Below are 21,724 nucleotides of genomic sequence, written 5' to 3'. Positions count from 1 at the left end.
TGAAATATTACCAGCATTTATTGCGTAAATTTACCTTCAATATCTCTGATGCATGATGATGGGAAGTTGTCTTTCTTCTGCTATCTGTGTAGGTCTCGGGATTGAAGAGTGACATGATATTTGAGGAGATTGGTCGCCGTGCCAAAGATGAGCCAGGGATGGTGAAGAAGATAAACAGTGTGTTCCAGTTCAACATTACCAAGGATGGAAAGACAGCAACTGTGTGGAGTAAGTGTGGGGCTGGTTGTATCCCTTTGTCATGATTTTGGTTGAGTGATTGAGGAAAGCAGTGATGTCATCACTCACAGTTCACCAAGAGGATGAAACTCTGTATACAAAAGTTTGATTGTATCTGTTTGATATTTATACAATATAACACTAGTTTCCATTTCATATGGAACTGCTATAGCCCTGTCGGTAGAGAATTGGAACATGCAACCTCAGGTGATTATCAGAGGTATGTATTGGGACAATTTTCTCCCTATGGTGGTTTGTGCTTTGCAGGAAGCAAAGATATAGGAAAATATTTTGCTGACCTGATTGTCTTCTAAGGCAAGTCATTGATCTGTATATCTTGTGGCAGGCCTCAAGTCCTATCCATAATCAATGTTGTCACTCTGGCAATTTCATTTTGAAAGGGGTTTTGATAAAACTTTTTACTAATGCCAATGGCAACACTACCTAAGATGGGATAATATTTCAAGGTTCCAAGGCTAAGGCCAATTTCACCGTTACTATTTATGGAAATATATCAAACTTCGATAACCAGGGATGTACCTAAGAACAGTTGGTCAGCGGTGGTCGAGTGACCGACTAGACCTCCACCTCTGGGTGTTTTTCCTCTAGAAACTCTGTTTCTACTTCACCATCCAAAGCTGGCACATCCTTAAATGACCATGGCTGTTAATAGGAGGTAAAGCAATAATGAACCAAGTATGGGAACAAAGTACAGACATATTTCATCAAAACAAAATTCACCAGTCCGATGAACTTTGATGATATCAAAATTGGTGAATGTAATACTAATCTTGATGATAACTGTCTGAGATTCCAGCTCTTATGTTGCAGCCACTGACATGAAGACTCCTGGTGGTGCTGTATACAAGGGCAGTCCTAAACAAGGGAAGGCTGATTGTACCCTCACCATCTCCGACGATAACTTTGGTGATATGGTCAGCGGCAAACTCAATGGACAGGATGTATGTACCTCAATATTTATTACTTAGATTAAACAAATACTGTTATTGAGAAAGAAATCAAATGTTTCTGTCAGGAATATAATACAATTTACACTATATCTGGTATATTTTGGTGCATATCTTGTTGGTTTTTTCCCATCACATTAAATCTGGAAATGCATATTTTTGTATTAATTTGGTAGAATTTGCTACAAGAGCTTCATTATTTTCTATGGAAGTCGGGATCAATATTGAATTATATTTTTACTACATATTTGTAAAAATTAGTGTAAAATTATAGAATCTTGATTTAGTTTTCATGAAAGTTGAATCATTGGTGTGATAGATAGAGGTGTAACGATACACTGAGCTACAATTTGTTAGATTTGTTTACTATGTCTAAACATTATAAAGGGCACACAGTCACAATGATGTCTTGTTTCCTTGGGTGTTTATCACTGTAATGTTGCAGTGGAACTCATATGCCCATTGTGAGTCAAATAAAAAGGCATATTTATCATCCCTCCAGTGTGATATGACTTATTCTATATACCAAAATAACTCCTGATACTATCTGTTGTTTTCTGTCATTATTATGAACCCAATCTTGGGCCAAGTGCTAGACTCGAGTGATGCTGGCACCGATGATAGCAAAACTTCTGTGTCAGCCATTTTTGCACGACATACCAGTGACAATGGTTGATGATTTCTCTTACCTCTCGCAAAAAAAGATTTCCAAATTTGATATGAATGACAGAACAAAAGACATGAATACATTATTTTAAAATTTAATTGTTGCAATGTGTACATAAGCTTTTAATGAATGCTAAATGAATGATTGTATTTTTTACAACTGATACACATAGCAGATCCATATATTGTGGTACAACGGTGTATCGTTACACTCCTAATGATAACTTTTATTGTGTATTTCTAGTTTCATCCTGTAAATGTATATAGAAAAATCATGTAAGCTTTCCTCTGCTTTCGTAATATTGACTTAAAAGCTGTAATGGATTAAAATTAATTGAGAGACCAGAAACACAGTTTAGGAGCCTGTCCTTGATTTTTGTAAGCAATTACAATGAAAATTCTGCATTTTTATATTTCAATGTAGGTTTGTTCATTGATTTCTCCATCTTCGATGGAAATGAAAATTCAGTGATTATTACCTACCCACCAAATGTACATTAGTTAATAATGGATATGAGTTGTGTTTCTGTAACATATTGATATGTTATTACAAATTTGATTTTCTGTCTGTTGTAGGCCTTCATGAAAGGATTACTGAAAATCCAGGGTAACCTGATGCTGGCTCAGAAACTGGGAGAGTTGTTCCAATCCAAGGCCAACCTTTAAAGAAATGAGATTTAGCTATATAAACTACATATCAGATGTGAGAGTTTGCTTGAACATTACTTATGTAGTTCTCTTCATTTAAAAAAAATCACAATGCAATTGAAATCAGAACAAAAATATTGTGGGACATTTCAGACCCACTACTAATGTATTGAACAAAAACAGATCGAGGACCTTTTGGAAATATGCAGAGAACCAGAAACCAATGAAGAGGATTAATGTGAAATCCAAATGATTGACTTAAGCCTCCGAAAGTTATTCTTACCAATTTTTTGGGGTAGTATAAATATTATTTTACCTCGTTGTGGTGCTCCCAAATGAGATATTAATTATCTAGGTCATTAAAGCATGAAATACATTTTTTGTGATCTAATTATCATTCCATTTGACACATTTTTGTTTAGAGTACACTTTGTTTTTTTATGAGCTAATTGCAAAACTTTCACTGCTGAACAGGATGTGATCACCTGATAGTGTTGTTAGAAAGGTATTTTAAAATGTGGAGGATATTGAGTTCATCATTGTAAATGTACCTTAATGAGAAAGTTTTAAAGTGCTTTTGTCTAATAACATGGTGCACAGTTTTATGATCGTTAGTATTTCAATTTCTGCCTTAAATAGTAACTAGTCTCACTGTGTATTTTTTTGTGTTTTTTTTATTTGTCATTCCATGAATCCGCTGAATACATAAATTATACTGTTTCATTTTATAGTTAATCAGACAGAGACCATTTGTAAGTATTTATAATGAAAAATCTGAATATGTGATTGAGTAGGTTTGATTTATCTGTGATATTTGCTATTTGCTTTTCCTTTCTGCAAAATGAAAGCAGGTTATGTTTTATAGTTGTGTGAAATGAGTAAATGCTTGAAGAAAAGAGCTATAAATAGTGCATAAGAAATCAGAATGAATTGTGTAAACATTTGAAAGAACCAGGTGGCATTTCATGAATAAAAAGAAACCTTTGTAATTCAAAATAGTGTGATTATTGTTTTTCTTGGCGAGTTAGCTATTGTTACTCTGATTGATAGAGACAATATAGTGTGCTGTACTTTCTTGTTGACGGATTTACATGACCAGGTCCTTGACTGGTAAGACACAATTACATTGACTTTAATATCCCATTAATTACCTTGGGAAGTTAATGGGGAAATATCTGGCAGTGTTTTTAACAACATAATTATTACATACTAGTATATAACTCTGCTTATCACAATCATGCCAGAATGAATTTGAAAATACATGACTGTACACCTATCACTATATCTTTTATCTTGTCAATAATACAAATAAAATGGCTGACAGTTGGCCATCTTTGAATTTGATAGTAAAGTTTGGTATTGACATTCCTTGAAAACTACTGGATGGACCATTATCAAGAGATGTGTATGTTTCTTAATCCTTCAGTCCTTTTCATGCATTGTTTATTTTGGAACGATTAGATATTAGGTGCATATTCTAGTTAGCTCACCCAATCAGAAGAAAACACTACTAGTCTTGAATGACCACGGATTCGGTCAGAAGAATTTTACACGTATGGTGGGTTTCTGCTCTCTGGAGTAGGAGGGGTGGGTCCAAGAGGAGTCTTCGAGCAAATTCTTTAAAAGCCCTCTTCTGTGTTGTATATTCAAAACGTGACGCCATGCTGACTGCTAGCCAAAATTTATTATTGCCTCTCGAGACCGGAGAGTTCCAGTCATACATTACGTCATACATTACATTCTGTAGGAATACCCAATTTGATTTGAAGCAATTTTTGGTGAAAGAGGCATTTTGTATGTTAATGGTTTCATTAACTCATTACATAAGAGGGGTTGGGGTCAAAGGGGAAATAGATATTAACCAATAGAAATTCTTTAGTTCAGACATAGATGAAGCAATTTCAGTCAAACAAGGCAAAGTGAGTGATATAGACCCTAGTATATAACCTCTTGTTGTGCATTAGCATTTTTAGGGTTGATTTTAGAAACAAAAAGGACAAATAAGAAGAAAAACATTCAACTTACAAAAACTAACAAAAGTCACATGATAGAAAACATCGGGATCCTGAGTTAATCTAGGTTTGATTTTACATTTAATGTACAATTAAGTAGCAACGTATATCAAGATGATAAAAACAACCTTTTTTCCTGGCAGATACAGGGATTTTGCTGCTAAGAATACCAAACGGCGAAAAAACTTTTATAATGAATGTAACCCTGGTACATGAATAAAAAGGGCAGATATACGGACAGGAGTTCACTTTCACAGAATACAGAATGTGATATTTTGGTGGTGTGTGGCCTATAATATTTTGTACATGGATTAGCCCCCCTGAATCCGTCAAAGCGCAAACGCAATGCGGCATCTTTGAAATATTTCCGGTTGTCTGCAAGTTTGTATTGTGCGCCGTTTCCATCAAGACATGACTCGTAAGTACTTAAAACAGAATGTTGTAGGATGTATGTTCTGTGAGAGACTTAGAAACATTAATATGTTACCAAACTTGTGAGAAGATAATTATTTCTGTCGTAATTCGTTTCAAAAACACATAATTTGATGCTGGTGACAAGTCGGTGCACGACCTCCTACTCCTGTCAAAACATTACCTGGGCCTGAGGCTAATGTATACGCGTTCAGAACTAATTACCCAATGTATTGGCGGCTTGTTTAACGCTTCCGAAACTTATAATATTTGTAACATGTCAGTGTGTTAAACTGACATTTCTGATAGGTAAATTTAAATAATTATTATCGAGAGTGTAACGTTTAGAAAATCAATATTTTAAGGTAATTCACCATTGGCCCTACATCTATAACAGACGCGCGTGGCAAATTGCCGTACAAATTATACTATCAATTATTTATAGATATGGTCGTTTATGAACATTCTGTTCTGGCGCTTTGTAATAAGTTATTGATTGAATATATGAATGTCTTGTTTTGAATAACAAAGCTACTGAAGTAGGATTCGCAAATTAAATAAGTTCACTGTGCAGTCATGTTTATGCCTTGATTGCTTGTGATCTTAATCTTGTGTCCAAACACTAAACACTCTAGGTCAGAGTAACGTGTGATACTTTTGTGTCATATGATAATATTTATTTTATAAGGCATGGTTTTATTTAACCTGAAGATTTATGCTACTCTGTGCTGCATGGTCATGTTGATGTTGAAAGAAATGTTCAGAAAATTCTGTAAACTTATCTGTACATAATCTCCTTGTATTGGCTTCAAATATGTCTTTGCTGATGCCCCAGCTTTAGATTTTTATGGGAAATTGATAAAAGATGCTATGTATAACATAAGCAGACCGATCAAATGGTAAAATTTTCAAGTGCCCAATTTTTAGAATGTAGGTGCTCTAAATTTCTTTTCTGCTACAGATCTGTAAGTGAAAACAAGCTGATTATCATCAATTTTTACTTCAGTTTTTATTGTGTGTTACTTTTATAGTATACTAAAATAGCACTATGATATATATTCCAGCAGATTCTACACTTCATCTATAAGTAGATTGATTGATTTATTTAAACATATAAGAAGAATTTGAAATAGATTATTTTTGTGAAATCCAACTGTTGGAAAGTGATGGAAACTTCTGATTACAGAAGATTAAAGCAAGTAAAGTATGTCATTGATGCTTTTGCAATTACTTTATTTTGAGAACACTTTAATTTTCACTTTACACCAGATATCCAAGGTAGTATACAAAAAAGAGAAAATAAGAATTATAGTATGTATTAATTTCTATCTGTTATTATTCCTGTCTGTTTCAGTATTTATTCAATTAAAGTCAGTTTACATTACATAGATATATGTGCATAATTTCATTTTGTTTAAAAGCAAACTAACACAGATTTGCTTTTCGCTCTTTGAAATCTGAAGTAGATAATAGACATTATATGTCATAAATATTAATGGAAAATTAAATAGATAAGGCTGGTAGGATTTAAGAGTAAAGTGAAAACCTTAAAAGGGATCACTCAGATGATACATCATATCAGGTTAGTAAATGTGAAACGTAAATGGTGCTTTGGGAAAAAATCCTCAATCTAGAAAATGCACAAGGTATAAGTTGCCATGTGTGTACCTGTCAGTCTAAGATGGAGGTTATAAACATATGAAAGTAGCTTTCAAGTGCCCCAATAAAGGGCAATATTGTATTAAGGTACCAGGTCTAGGAGATTTTTGGATATTGACACAACTTTAATACAGTATGACAGCACACATAACTTTCTAGATAGAAATTTACATTTAACTTACTCTTGTCTAAAAGATAAGTCACAGGCATTCTGTTGTTAGGTTTAAAGTTATCTGAGATAACTTTCAGCGAGAGGATTTAGCATCTGGGTGTAAAAGGCTGTGTTTAGGTTTACTTTGGTTTATTTGCCAGGCTACATTATCAATAGTGTATTTCGGTAAGTCAACATAATGATACTGCCTGATGAGGTGATACAACAAAAACAAACATATATATGTGCTGTTTATTTCTGTGTACTCCAATGCAGGTTTATGAATGAAATGTGTTACTGGCCAGTATTATTTCACGAATCTATGAATGAATTTTATTAAACCATATACTTGAATGTTCATATACATACATGTACTTTTAAGTATGGTAGATTATTTGTGTTTTTAATATTGAAACTTGCAACTGGCATGATCATGATTTCAGTGACACCCATCTTTTGCTGTTGGTAACACTGAGGAATTAAAAACACCCACCTTGATGTTAAACTATTATCATATTACATAAATTACTAGCATTCACACAGAATTAAATTTCATTGTCTTATTGTAATTTGGGGGTGGGGGAGGGGGGCAGGGAGTCTTGCATAAGTAGATTGTATGAAACTATCTATAGAGCTTTTAGAAATATGTCCTTCATTTCCAACATGTCTCAGTAAGGTTTGGTTAATTGGCTAATCGTGGTCACTATAAGCTCTTATTTTTACTGCACTGTTCATAGATAAGTGCTCTGACATATGTCATTTAAATCTGTGTTTGTTTTATTATGTTAGAATATCTTGATGTCACTTTAACATTTAATGACTGCTTATTTGTTTGACAACCTATTAGCCCTTGTATGTATTCTTATGTTGATAAAGTAATTCTACCAGGGAAGTAGATGGCATTTAATAAATTAAATGCACTAAGTGGCAACCATGCTCATACATATGTATCACAAAAGTAGTCAGAAAGGCTTGATTTACATAGTATTCAGACTTATTTTGATTCACCTAAGTATGAAAGTGCATTGTTGTTCAAAAAGTGGAATCTTCACTTATCAAATTTATTCCATTTGTAGTAAGTGGAAATTAATTAAAGTGAATTTAACATTTATTATCGATCAGTGCCAAGCAAAATTGATCACCACACTAACTCTGTTCTACCCTTGTAGCGATCGTTACATGCACTTGTAAAGTTGCGTTACCTTAGGTTGTGTCAGTCATAAATCTGTTACGAGTTCTTGAATCACATTAAACTTAACTTGAATCTGAAAGACTCCATTTCTTTCAAGGAGTTATGACACATTTAAGGTCAAGGTGTGTGGTATACCTGTACACTAGATGATTCAGGATACAATTTATTGATGACATGGTATATGCAGGTACATGTATTTAAAGTTTAAAAGTAAATCAATAGGAATGACATGTGTTTAAAGGTTAAAGTAATTCAATATTTAGGCATGTTTATTGATGAATGTTTTGCGATTTTTGCCTTAAATTAAACTTAAAGAGTGTATATCATTGTGATCTACCTGTATATTGTGAATAAAAAGTTCACTGCAGTTGATTCTGGCTGCATGTCTCATTTTTTCAAACTTTACGCATGAAATAATTTGTTTGCAACTTTCTTGATAAATCTGTTCACTAATTTTATTGAAATCCTTTTTTCAGTATATTTTAGAGTATTGTTTAACTTTGAATTAATCTTCCTGGTTGGAGAACAGTATTATATAATTATAGTGTTTCTTGTTTAAAAAGTTATTATTGATAAATGTATTAAGTAGGAGGGAATCTTCCTGATTTGAGTAATGGCCTTGGTTGTCTTAGAGAGTGTTAGTCCAGATCAAACTTGTAAGGCAAGAAATCTACTGATGGATCTTAAATGGGCTCCAAATTTACGTTAAATATTAAGTTACCCTGATTGATATGTTTACCTGTGCCCTTCACCTGAAAGTCTTTACATTGTGCGTGTGGTTGTGGAGGAAACAAGTGACTAGATTAGAGATATGGTTATTTTGTTTGAGGTAGAATTCAGGGTACCATAATGTCAGGTCAATTTTATTGTACTTACCCACCTAGCTACCTATATTGATCTATCTAGTCAGTAAATCTTATGATCAGACCGGATATATACTAGACAGTGTTATAAATACACACAGAAACATTGTGTTTAGTGATGCATTCAACTGACTATAGTTTTAGATCAGTAGAATATAATACATAATGTAGTTAGTTTATGCATTTTGAAGTAAATGTATATATACCAGCTGGTAGCTTCTGTGGAAATGGGTTCAAATATACCTGTCCTTCTCACAGTTATACATTCCTTAGTGGTTTTATTACAAATACATCATTATTGGTGTGGAATGCAGCTAATATAAACACAACAGCTAACTGTTCTATAATACTACAGGAAAGTGTAACGATACTTTGAAAATACACTGATGTACATTATATGTTTTAAAGGTAATGTTTGGGCTCAGTAGATCATTTATCAGGGAACCTGGAAATTTTCAGTGTTTTCAATGGTTAGGATCTGTAGGGTAGAGCTTATTCTAAATATGTACATTGTAAGGACAATTATTTCTGAAATGTAAAACCCTCTCTGTTTCTAAGGAAGCTGATGAGATCATGACCTTATGCAAATCACTTATTGCTGATTGCTTTGGATAGCATGTAGGGGGCATCCCGTCATGATGTTGAATGAGAAAGGAAATCTAGCTAGACTCTAGCTCATAATGCCTGGTGACAGAATAAAAGTCCAATAAACAAGCAAACAATCATACAACATGAAATTAAAAAAAAAAAATTAAAGAGAAATTATTAATAAAGCAAAAATTGATATTTTTCCATTGAACCATGTGTTCAAGGTATGATTGTGTCCAGCTTCATTCTATGATCAGTCTATTGACCTTAAAAGCAATATTATAAAGTTTTCCTGAAATGATATATTGGTAAAACTAGATACAATGTAAGATTTAAATCACATACACCATTTTCATTTTCTAACATTCAGATTTGTTCTGTCCTGTCTTTCAGGATCTCTTTGATTTCTTGTACCAAATTTAAAAGGAAAAATTAATCAGAATTATACAGTACTGTACATGCAAAAAGATTAACCTATTTTAACCTTTTGAAATTGTGATCTTGACGTCTTATTCTTCAACAATGATATCTAGTCATGAGCTGACATAAACTGCTGTTTGATAATAAAAGTCTTGTTATAAGAAAAGCTTGGGTCATTTTTAAAATACCTCATTGTAAGTGGGGCTTACAAAATATACACAGTACAATGCTTTCTGAAACCCATTACCGTCTCTAGTTAATAGACTTGTGCCCAATTTTCAGATTAAAGGTGTAAACGTATTGTTGGTTCAATACTGCATGTTTACTATGGCTGTGTTCTCTTTACCTGTCATTCAAGTCAAATTCCAAGAGTGTCTGTCAGGAGGCCTGTATTTAATCTATATATGAACAGTCATATTTTGTTTTGTTACTCCACGGCGAGGCAAGTCCAGATCTGTAGAGGTATATTCATGATTTCTAATGGTATTGTCCACATGGGTGCATCTCAAGGTTTGTGTGTCAAAAATTCATAAGTTTGACTGGTTCAGTCTATCCGTCAATGCTGTTGTTATTCACAGAAGCTTCATTTTAACAAAATGCTTGCACTTTTGTGGTGGGAAAATTTACATATGTCAGTTGACAGGGTCATAGCAGAAAGAAGTGAGATGTACTTTTAAGATTTTATATAAAAGTCATATTTGTGTATGAATGACTGTAATCTTACAAGATTAAGGCATGTCTGTTTTTGAATGTGAATTTAAATATTCCTTACTATTACAGGTAGTTGCTGATGTGACCATAGTTCAGTGCGTCAACAAGTCCAGCTTTGGTAAGATGGGTACAGAAGTCTTCGGTAAGTATTTGATCAATTTTTAGATTTTGAATACAGGTACTTGATAAAGAGTGTAATCAAGAAAGTAGCAGTAGTTCATCTGTAAAGACCAGACGACCAGTGAGTGTGCTGACACTTGCTGAAGAAACATGCTCTTTTACACTGATATTCATTTTTAGTGTCAAATTAAAAGTCTCAGATTTTTATAGTCGGCCCTTGAAGAGGTCTTTTAACATTTTTTCAAGAAATAAAGACTGAATGAGCCATAGTCACTGATAACTAATATAAGTTCAACTTGGAGGCTGACTAGGAGATAGGAAATATTGTTATTGTTATTCAGAAAGTACTGAATTAATCTTTTTCAGATGACATGTATATGTTTGTCAGCCAGATGGCTAGCTTTGATTATAAGATTGATGTTATTGTTACTTTTTCAGTGTGATTGGCTAAAGATTGGATGCAAGAAGAACTTGTCACATACACAGCGTATAACAATGTAGATGGCTATTTGGAGTAGATAGGTCTATCCAGCATTATAGAAGATACTGCCTTATGGTTAAACCATGGATTTCAGTAGTTTCAACGGTACACCAGAAGGGCTACTGACCAATGGCTGTCGACCTAATTGTCGGATTCGCTGCCAAGGATCCAGGATCCAAATTGGAGATCGGGAATTCATTTCTGCTTCAGAAGCCCTACAGGCATACATGGACCAATACACTGGCCTGAAGCCCAAGGGAGATAAGTATGACATGAACGTGACAGATTTACTAGATCCCAAGTCTGTGTTGCACCTGACAGCTGAACGGTCCCTCAAGACTGGGGTGCGAGCTACACCCACAGAACTCAAGCTAGCCCAATCAAAGGACTCCATTAATAACTCCTATGACAGAATGAACAAATCCAGTGCCTTGAGGGCAGAAGGTACGTATATAGAGAGTTGAGGGCTTAATTGGTCAGGCAGTATGTCCACTATAGTGATTTAAAGTACTCTAAGCTCTGTTCATCTGTATTCTTTGGTTTAGATTTAGTGTTTAGTAGAGAATGCATGGACATTTTGTAGATCTAGTGATCAGGTAACAGGAAATAACCCTCCAAAAACCATGTATGCCATTATTATTATCAGTACTGTCTTAATCAGTATTTAATTCCTTGGTATACGTTGTAAAATTTGTTTTAATTCATGTGTAAGGAAAATATAGAAAAAGAATAGACAACTTTACTATATATGTAGAATACATGCACTTTAGAGGTGAAGTTTTAGTGATATGGTTTTGGTGGTGTAAGCTATTTATATTCTCCCTCTGTATCATTGATGAGCCATTCCTATATTTACTCGCCGCATGTCTAGGACCCACTGGGAAGCGTTCAAGGGGTAAGATGTGTATTGTGATTCAGTAATTATATAGTATACTGTCAACCAACTTACAGCTGGTCATATCAAATCTCAGTAAAAAAGATATTATTACTATTTAGATATCTTGGTTAAAATACCCATCATAATGCCACCTTGTTTTGAGATACAGCTAAGTTGGTTTACAGTTTAGCAGGGTCTGTGGGATGATATTATATATACTAAACACAAAGCATTTTTATCAGTGATTAGCTCCCATGTGTACATTAAAGTCCCTGAAAGCTCATTTTATGGTAATTTACTGAATATCTATTTTATGTCATAAATTTGTTACAGCTATTCAGAAATACAGAGATAGCAATTTTCAGGGCAATTTAAATATATATATAAACATGTCAACTGAAAAAAAAGAGAAATTTTCAGTCAACATATTCAGCTTTGATCAGAATTACAAACAAAGGTGAAATATTGCAATTTTACATGGTGTGAGTTGATAGAATACATAAAAATGCTTTGTGAACTTTTCTGACTTTAACCACTTATTAAAGGCTAAATTAATGTTACAAGGTTCATTCCAATCTTTTCTATTTAAATTTATGGTCAGTGATGCATTAAAGTTCATTAACGATTTAGTGTAAGTTTGTGTAAGTAAATGACAGAAGGGTATAAAATGTACTCATTATTAAAATGTTTCTCTGGTCCTATACCTTTACCGTACACGTACATAACTAGAAAATTGCGTTCCTAATTTAATCTTTGATCTGAAGAGAATCTTGGGCAAAACTTGGAATGAACTCTGTCTAATATTGTTATGCAGTCATCATTTAACTGGTTACTGTATGATACATGTAGATTTTATAAACAGTATACAAAATAGTTTTGATTAATTATGATCCAGATTTATGATATAACACAATTTATATTTATTTGTAAAATGATTAATAGAATTTCTTATTGACAACTTATTTTTATTTTTGTTATTCATTATTTTTTTTAGGGTTTTATTTTTCTATTCAGTACACAAATCAATTGAATACATATAACTTTAAAAATGAAATGAAGACAAATGTTTCTTAGTTATTTCAACTTACATTATATATGGAAAACTTCATTACGTATAAGTGTGTTGTTTTTGGGCTTGTTAGGGAGGAAGGTTAAAGCTATCCGCAAGCGTGGTGACGGTATGTGAAGTTTTAAGCTTATTTTACATTGTCTTAAAATGATTATGGTGTTATTTTATATGTTGCGTCAGGTATAATTATTGTGAGTGGCATTTTAAGTCCACAAGTTAAGTGTGCATGTACTTGGATCTTTCAGAATCATCTAGTGAAGGCTGTAGTAGTAGACATAAGTCTGTTTAAATAAATAGATAACATAAATAGATAAATAAATAGATAAATAAATAGATAAATAAATAGATAACATAAATAGATAACATAGATAGATAAATAAATAGATAAATAAATTAATAGAATAAATAAGGCCATATAGTAGTCCCTCAGTTCATTAACTTCTGGCTACGATTATTCTTTAGAAAAAAGGGGAAAAAAAACGAAAAAAGGGGAAAAAAACTTTGATAAACGTGATGCATGATCATTATTTCAATTCTATTTCGAACAGAAATGATTAATTAGGCTGGGTGTTTGAACAGCATTAAGTTCACATTATTTTCAACATGTATATTTTCTGTATTGCTACATATCTGATATCTATAAATTATTCTCTGTCAATTACCTAACCAAATTGTCAATCTTTTGGTAACTTTTCTTATATCTTACCAAATACCAAATTCATTTTTTCAATTTTCATCAGGCTATGATTCAATTCATCTTAATTACACTCATTGTAAAAGATCTCGTTGCCTGAAAAGGTTTTGATTAATAATTACATTACCCTAGTAAATTACATATTACCTTGTGGTATGTGTATTTTGGTTTACAGATTATCTGATAAATTAATATCTGTATTTCTTGATATTGTACCATGTGATTCACGATAAATACATATAATATTCACTATTTCTCACGGATGGGCACTTCTTTATCATTTCTCATCATCACTCCTCACATTTTTTTTTTTTTATTATTACCTTCAACACTGTGATCTCTTTTTTTTAATCATCACTGTTTTGCACATTTTTATGTATTTCACTCACATTTTCAGATATTTGAATACATTATAATTTCATGTCTGATAATTTTTTCAGTAAGCAGGATTGGACTAGATTAATCCTTATAACCCTCTATATCAGTCTTGTCATAATCATCACCTCTTATTACACAAATACATTAATGACAACATTTCATTCATCTTTTGATAAATCATTTTTCTTATTTTTACTTTAAGCTTCAATGTGTGTAGTTAGATTTCTTCAAATCATTTTGTCCAGTGTTTTGTCATCATCAACACAAAATGTACAGCAACATGTTTTTTGAGATGTTGTAATTCACTGTAGTGTTTTGTGAGGTAAAAAAAATAATATTTTATGTAAAATAAATTAAATTATATTAAATATTATTTAACTAATTTAAACTGAAGCTCCTATATTAAAAAGATAATCAATCTGTTATACTGATGCTGTGTTAATCTTCTGATTAATGTTCTGATTTCAAAGATTTGACTATAAGCAGCAGAGTCAATCATTTAAACCCACAAAAAAGGAGTAAAAAATGAAGAAGAAAAAACTCTAAAACTAGACCAGGGTTTGTCATTTACTATGTGGTACACTTAATCTGTGATTCTGTCATTAATGATATGCTGATACCCTTAATTACATACCATTGTGTGTAAATCTGTTATTCTGTCGTTAATGATATGCTGATACACTTTATTACATGCCATAGTGTGTATATTTGTGATTCTGTCATTAATGATATGCTGACACACTCTATTACATACCATTGCGTGTATATCTGTGATTCTGTCGTTAATGATATGCTGATATACTCTATTACATACCATTGCATGTATATCTGAAAGAAAGATACTTGTAAGATGCTAGACAAATAGTACAGTAATTAGTTTCGGGAGATTCAATTATCATGTTTTTTCACATAACACTTTTGCATGGACAAATATTACCCAATGAATATATTTATCAGGTGTACTTATTTTAACAATTCCTGGACACATGAATTTATGGAATGAAAGTACCAACGAAATCAATGGAATTTAATCTCCCACAAAAATGAACAATTTTACAGTATAAGAGATACTTTATTTTTTAGATAATGGCAGGGGTTGACAAGGACCCATTAAACTCTGTTCGCTGTGTAAATTTTAAATTCAATTTGATTGTACTATACTTCCTGTAGTTTTCAAAACAGTCATTATAATTAAGTTTCTGTTATTTTCATAATGATTTTCTGTTTTCTAAACACATATTGCATTTCTTGATCACAGCTGAGGATGCTTTGAACCGGTCTGGAAAGCTTTTGAATAGACTAGCCAAGGATGAAAAGGAGCCAGCTGTTGCTGCAGCCAGTGATGTCGGCAGCATGTCCACTGATGTGCTGTTGACCATGAATCCAGTGGGTGGTTACAGCAAGGAATATACAGCAGCACTGGCTGCTGCTACAGAGGCTGAAGAGCCCAAGAGGCACGGCCACGTATACTCGTACAGGACTGCACGCACACGTTCAAGGTCCCTAAGCAGAGAAAGGCCTAGTACAGGTTCTGAAGTTCAACCTGAAACTAAGAAGGACTTGAACACAAATAGACCTCCTTCTAGTTATCGGCCGCCAGTCAGTGGGAGTGGTCGCCAGAAGGAGAGGAGTCGCTCTGTGTCACCGTCCTCGTTTAGACAGCATGACCGTCTTTTTGGTAATCTGAAAAGTGCCCCTGAAAATAGACTAGACTCTAATACATCCAAACATAAAGCTCCCAGTTGGATTGAGGCCTTGGATATTTCTAATCCTAGTGACAATTTATGGTCAAAGCGTGACCTCATTGCAGGTCGCCCTCCACCTAGTTGGGTACAAGGCCTTGATGGGTCAGACATCAACAGTTTGGTATCAGGTGTGTCCAATAACCAGACAGACATCAATAATCTGTTAGCTCCTAATATGGACATGTCAGGACTCGGCAACTCCACGTTGTCAAATCCGCCCGGTCTTTCATTTAAAGATCTGATGGTGACTCCCACTAAGGGTAAAACGGTGAACTTTGATTTGTCCTCAAACAATTACACGACAGGGACATTACCTGGAGAGAAGTTTGAAATTGCTAGTAAATTGCCTAGAGAAGTATTAGAGAGTGGAAACACTAAACTAGACAGTAGTGATGCACTGGACCGATATCTAGAGGGGTTAGGTTGTGGACCCAAGCCCTCAACCTCTTCTGGTGTGACTGGCATCCAGTCAGACAGCCAGTATGATGCACCAAGGTGTTCCAGTCTAGATACTACAGCATTATTAAATGGGTTGTCTGCCCCTACCAAGAGTGATATTACTGGGGCAAGTCCTATTTCACGGAATGGTAAGTCTTTCTATTGAATAATAATACAAGTTTGGTGAATCATTCACTTTCTCTATCAAGCAGTATACACAGTACAGGGATGTGTATGGGTTTTGTTTTTTTAATTTTTGTTTTAACACAAAATCTGAGCTGTTACTCTGTACAGTATTGATATATATGAGTAAACATAGTTACCTGGCTCCTGGTGTTTTAAGTCAAGTCAGCATCACAAAAAATTTAATGCAATGGATATTTTTTGTAATTTCTAAAATAACGAAGGAAAGTTTTGAAAATAGTGAAATAAGGGAGAAAAAATACCCAAAAAAAAGCAATTAAATTTCTAGGTATTTGTGAAAACTTAGCTAATCTTTAATGAACATGTAGATCAACAAATTCCTTTTAAATTAACATGTAATTGGGGTTATTGAATTGTTTTATAATGACAGGAAAATCTCCTGCGGGAAGCCCCAGCAGACCAAGGCGATCTCGATCAAGACCACAAACTCCGGACACAGACCTGGTGTTAGATGGTGATCGGCCCTGGGAAAAACCACTGGCATCATTGTATGTCAAATATTGTTCGTCTTGACTTTGGTGTTACAAGTGAAAATTCTTTTGGTTGTAACTGTAACATTCAGACCGAGACCCAGGTTTAAAATATCAAGTTTTGACTTGGTATGGAACATTAATAAGCTGTTATTAAAATGAACATGTAGCACAATAAACATGATGAAAGTTCATTTTATGCTGTAGCATGCTGGAATAAAGATCTTCCAAGTTTGTTCAAATGAAGGAGTTCATAGGGTCAAATGTGTGAATAACATAAAAGAATTCTTCCTCTTGTCAACAATATGCCCTTGGTCATGGTATTAGTGTAGTAGTATGTATGGGGAATAGACTTAATGACTTAACAATTTTTTTTGGTGAAAGCTGTAAAACAGGCAAGTGATTTCGGCCAATTGGGCCTGTTGATTCATGTTGTAATCTTGTCTTTCTTTTTTACAGTAAGGCCCCAGTTTATATGTCTGAAGAAGAATCAGGAGTCCAGCCAGGAGATTCTTCAGCAAAGGTTAACTATTTACTGCAAAGATTTTTTTAACATAGCTATGAAATATGTTAAACTATTACTGAAGAGAAAGTTCTAATTCTGATAGACGTGAAGAATTTTAAATTTTAAATTTAAACTGCTATAAGTGCATTTGATTGATTTCTCAAAAGCAAGGAATATGTTGTGATGATAAAAAAGTCAACTCTGTCAATATTAAGAAAGAAATTATATTAATCTGAGTTGTACATTACTAAAGATCATACTGATTGTTTATAAGAAAATGACCTTCAGTGATTGTGACTGTAAATTACTAAACTTCTAATATCTAAAATAAATGCTATTTTGGAGTGATTTCGTTTCTGAGAATCCTATTCTTTTCTAAATTATTTAATATTTTTTGAGAAAAAAATGTATTGGAACTAATTATCTGTTTATATAACAGTGTGAGACCCTAACGGGTCGACCACAGCCAGGGAGTCTTGAGACACTGAAGAACATGCTTTTTAAGTTACAAGCTGAAGCCTCGGAGGAAACGTCTAACCGTGAAAAAATAGCTCAAATCATTGCCGAGTCAGTAAGTACAAAAAACCTGCTTCAAGGATGATTCACAATCAAAACGGGCCCATCCTTCATGATTTATTTTATTGGTCCAGCATCCAGGTCTAAGACTAAAAATGTTCCTATTGGCTAAAATTTCAATAACATTATTTATACCTTGACACTTGTTTTATCATGTAATGATAAAAAGCACTTTCTACCTCACATCACTGTAAGTTAAAGATATCTAACCTTGTGCATGAAATTATTTCTGTCGTGTCACATCAGCTATGATAACTGTCTAGATCAAATAAAGGTGACCTTTAAGGCCCTTGGGCATCACATTAAGATTTGAATAATCATACATTTGATAAAGAATAATTGCAATGGTACTTAAGCATATTTCTTCTAATTGCAATTCTTCTACAATTTTTGCTAATAATACTTTACCCTTTTCTGAAACCTACCCAAACTTAATATCTTTGTGTGTTACAGAGGAAGGAACTAAATGCAAGTTCTAGCTCCCTACAACTTGAGGAGGAGATACCTGCCCTTAAAGGTTACAATTATCAAGACGAACCTGGAGGCCAGTCCTTGGAAAAGTTAGTCACTTTATTTTCCTATTCTGCATTGAATTTTCACTCGCAGAACATGATTTACTTGTAGTGTAGATCCTAGCATATTGAGTGCAAAGCAGTTATGTAGAAAATTTATCATGCTGGATGAAGGGCTACCAAGTGTGTTCAAATGAATGACCTTGACATATTTTCAAAGTCACGGGTCAAATGTGTTAAAATATTTTAACAATTTCTTCTCAATAACCAAATGACCTATTGGGCCAGTAGCATGCTGGGATGAAGGGCTATCATGTTTCATTCATGTTCACGGGGGTCAATATGCTAAACTATAACAACAGACAATGTTATCAGATATGTTTAATTGAAAATTAAGCCTTTAAACTTAGAAACGATGAAACTTTGTAAGTATGCATAAATCAATTCTGTTCTGTCTGCCCCAAATCTGGGACTAATGAACAGGTTCTAAAATGTCCAAAGACCTGAAGACCTTAGGTGACCGTTAAGGCCCATGTACATAAAAGCTTCATTCTTGTGTTAAATGAATTTTAATTGATCTGTCCTAATTCTATGCAATAAATTGGTAAACTTGTATTTAAAGAAAAGTACACACACCAACTTACTGTTAAAGTGTTTATATGAATTATCTTTCAGAGCTATGGTTCATCTAGGAAGGTTAAAAAACCTGGTGGAAGTGGGGAAAGAGGCACGTAGTCGATCTGCCTCCAGGGACCGCAGTATGTCACGCAGTAGAAGTGTCTCGCCTCTACGACCACTCTCTCAGCCTGTTCTTAGCTAGGACAGCGTTGGCATATTGGGTGACATTTAGCACACTGTTTCTGTTATGGACAAACTCCTCTGTGCATCACCAAGGGATGTGGTTCTGCAGGAATTATTGAGGATTTAAAGTTTCGACTGTTGTAGAAATTCATTATCACATCATTTCAAAAGACCTGCCCAGTGATTCTTAATGAAATGTGGTGATACATGTACTTCAAAAATAAAAATCCTCAGCCAGGACATAACAATGTCCAACACTGATATCAAAATAAGCTTTAACTTCAGAGTGTCATTGAAACCAGCATTTCAGAAATATTTAGAATATTATTTTTCTAACATAATATTTAAGAGTAAAAGTTCTAGATACATTATTAGAAAAAAAATCACTGAAGTGTACAAACTAACGTAGTGCTGTCCATGTCTTTGTGTTAAAGCTTTGTTAAAATCTGATTTAGTTTTGTTTGTCACTAATTGCAACCTATCAGACTACCTCTTAGATGTGGCCGTTTGAATTGGTGTTTTTTGTGATGTAGTGCGTGAATCTTAGAGCAAAGTTTTGGGGTTTTGTCAATTATCCTCAATGTCAGTCTTGATTGCTGCTATTTCAGATCCACCTGACCCATTAATGTACACCATTGTTATTGCTCCTAACCACAGAAACTCAATCAAATAACATGTCTGGTAAATTAAGTTTTGGGGAGAAAAACAGCAACTGAAAGGTCAATGGAAATTAAATGCCAAATAATGTTGATAATGTCGGCACCAGCATAAACGATATCATATCTGGACTTAAAGCAGAGGTTTTATTGACATTTTGGAATGAAAAAATCCCTGTTATTCTCTGCATTAAATAGTAACTGATCAATAGAAATGAGTTGTACACAATACTGTGGAACCCATCAAAGGACCCATCAATAGTCATATAACCTGATAAATAATTTCACAGGTCTTGTTTTGTAATAAAATGATTATTATTTACTGAAATAATGACTGATCACTCCATAATTAGCAATTCAGATTGTGGTGTTCTTTATCACATGATTGTTTCAACGATGCCGAGTAACACAATTACCTGGTAAATCTCATTTGCATTTAATTTATTAACATATAAATAAGTCAGCAAAGATTATGTTTATGATTTTGAATGAAATTTAGTCAATGTTCATGTGCAGCTGCCTTCATCCTTCCTTACAATTACATCCCAGAATTTCTAGATTGTCTAGCAGCATGGGGACAGGGCACCCGGCCAAGAGTGGAGAGGGAGACAAACCCATAATCCACAGAGGCTCAAGTTCTCTTCACTTTGTTGTACAATGTAAAAATGTGAGAGTTTTGCTACAAGTAGGCGATGAATTGTGATAAATGAGATGTCAGTGTTAAGATTCCTAACAGTCACTTTGTAACCTCTGTCACATTTGTTTGAAGTAACCATCACAATTGTACGGTATGTGTGATATAAATGAACAAAGCTAGAAATTATTTTGGAATATTCTATGGATCATAATTGTATTGGGATTAGTATTTATACTACATTTTGATATGCTATTTATAACGGCACATGTAGAACCGATACATTCACTCCACACTAACTGTGATATTACATAAAGGATCATTCCTAGCCTCAGTATTGTATTTTTAAACTCATATTTTTAACAGAATTATTGTAAGAATAATCATTTTCATTTTGTTTACAAACTGAAATAAAATAACTACATTCACTGTTTCAGTTTTGTTTTTATTAGCTCACCATCATCAGATGGTGGGTTATTCAAATCGCCCTGCATCCATGGTCCGTCCGTAAACAATTCTTGTTACCGCTATTTCTGGAAAAGGACTGGATGGATATTTCTCAAATTTCATATGCAGTTTCCCCTTGGTCCCTAGTTGTGCATTGTACCTTTTTTGGACTGATTCGCATTCTAGATTGCTTACAGGCGGCAATCTTGTGAGTTTGAAAGGAAAAGTTTGTTACCGCCATTTCTGAGAAAGTACTGGATGGATCTTTCTCAAATTTCATATGCAGTTTCCCCTTGGTCCCTTGTTGTGCATTGTACCTTTTTTGGACTGATTCGAATTCAAAGAAGGCGGCCATCTTGGATTTTGGAAGTAAAAGTTTGTTACCGCTATTTCTTGGAAAGTACTGGATGGATCTTTGTCAAATTTCAGATGCAGGTTCCCCTTGGTCCCTAGTTGTGCATTGTACCTTTTTTGGACTGATTCGAATTCAAGATGGCCGACAGGCGGCCGTCTTAGATTTTGAAAGTAAAAGTTTGTTACCGCTATTTCTTGGAAAGTACTGGATGGATCTTTCTCAAATTTCATATGCAG

The 21,724-nt window shown here is 33.8% G+C and overlaps 2 protein-coding genes across 2 annotated transcripts in view; both read left to right on the top strand.

Moving 5' to 3' along the window:
- LOC132543279 (peroxisomal multifunctional enzyme type 2-like) overlaps positions 1 to 3,515 on the top strand; it is a 31,223-nt gene extending 27,708 nt beyond the window's left edge. The window contains exons 21-23 of the mRNA XM_060206762.1: positions 93 to 228; positions 1,069 to 1,199; positions 2,448 to 3,515. Of these exons, the coding sequence (XP_060062745.1) occupies positions 93 to 228; positions 1,069 to 1,199; positions 2,448 to 2,537 (357 nt within the window). The 3' untranslated portion in view covers positions 2,538 to 3,515. The remainder of the gene's footprint in view (positions 1 to 92; positions 229 to 1,068; positions 1,200 to 2,447) is intronic.
- Positions 3,516 to 11,252: 7,737 nt separating this feature from the next.
- LOC132543307 (uncharacterized) lies at positions 11,253 to 21,034 on the top strand (the record flags this gene model as incomplete). The annotated part of the gene is made up of 7 exons (XM_060206796.1): positions 11,253 to 11,571; positions 15,404 to 16,477; positions 16,903 to 17,020; positions 17,462 to 17,525; positions 17,947 to 18,078; positions 18,537 to 18,643; positions 19,271 to 21,034. Coding segments are annotated over 7 exons (1,959 nt in total), but the record flags the coding sequence as incomplete, so codon positions are not given.
- Positions 21,035 to 21,724: the final 690 nt, after the last annotated feature.

The sequence above is a fragment of the Ylistrum balloti genome, unplaced genomic scaffold (assembly GCF_031769215.1).
Source record: "Ylistrum balloti isolate Yb309-2 unplaced genomic scaffold, AGI_CSIRO_Ybal_v1 Utg369752, whole genome shotgun sequence".
In the NCBI taxonomy this organism is placed as follows: Eukaryota; Metazoa; Mollusca; class Bivalvia; order Pectinida; family Pectinidae; genus Ylistrum; species Ylistrum balloti.
The sequence above is the reverse complement of the archived record's forward strand: the minus strand, read 5'-3'. Positions and strand labels throughout refer to the sequence as shown.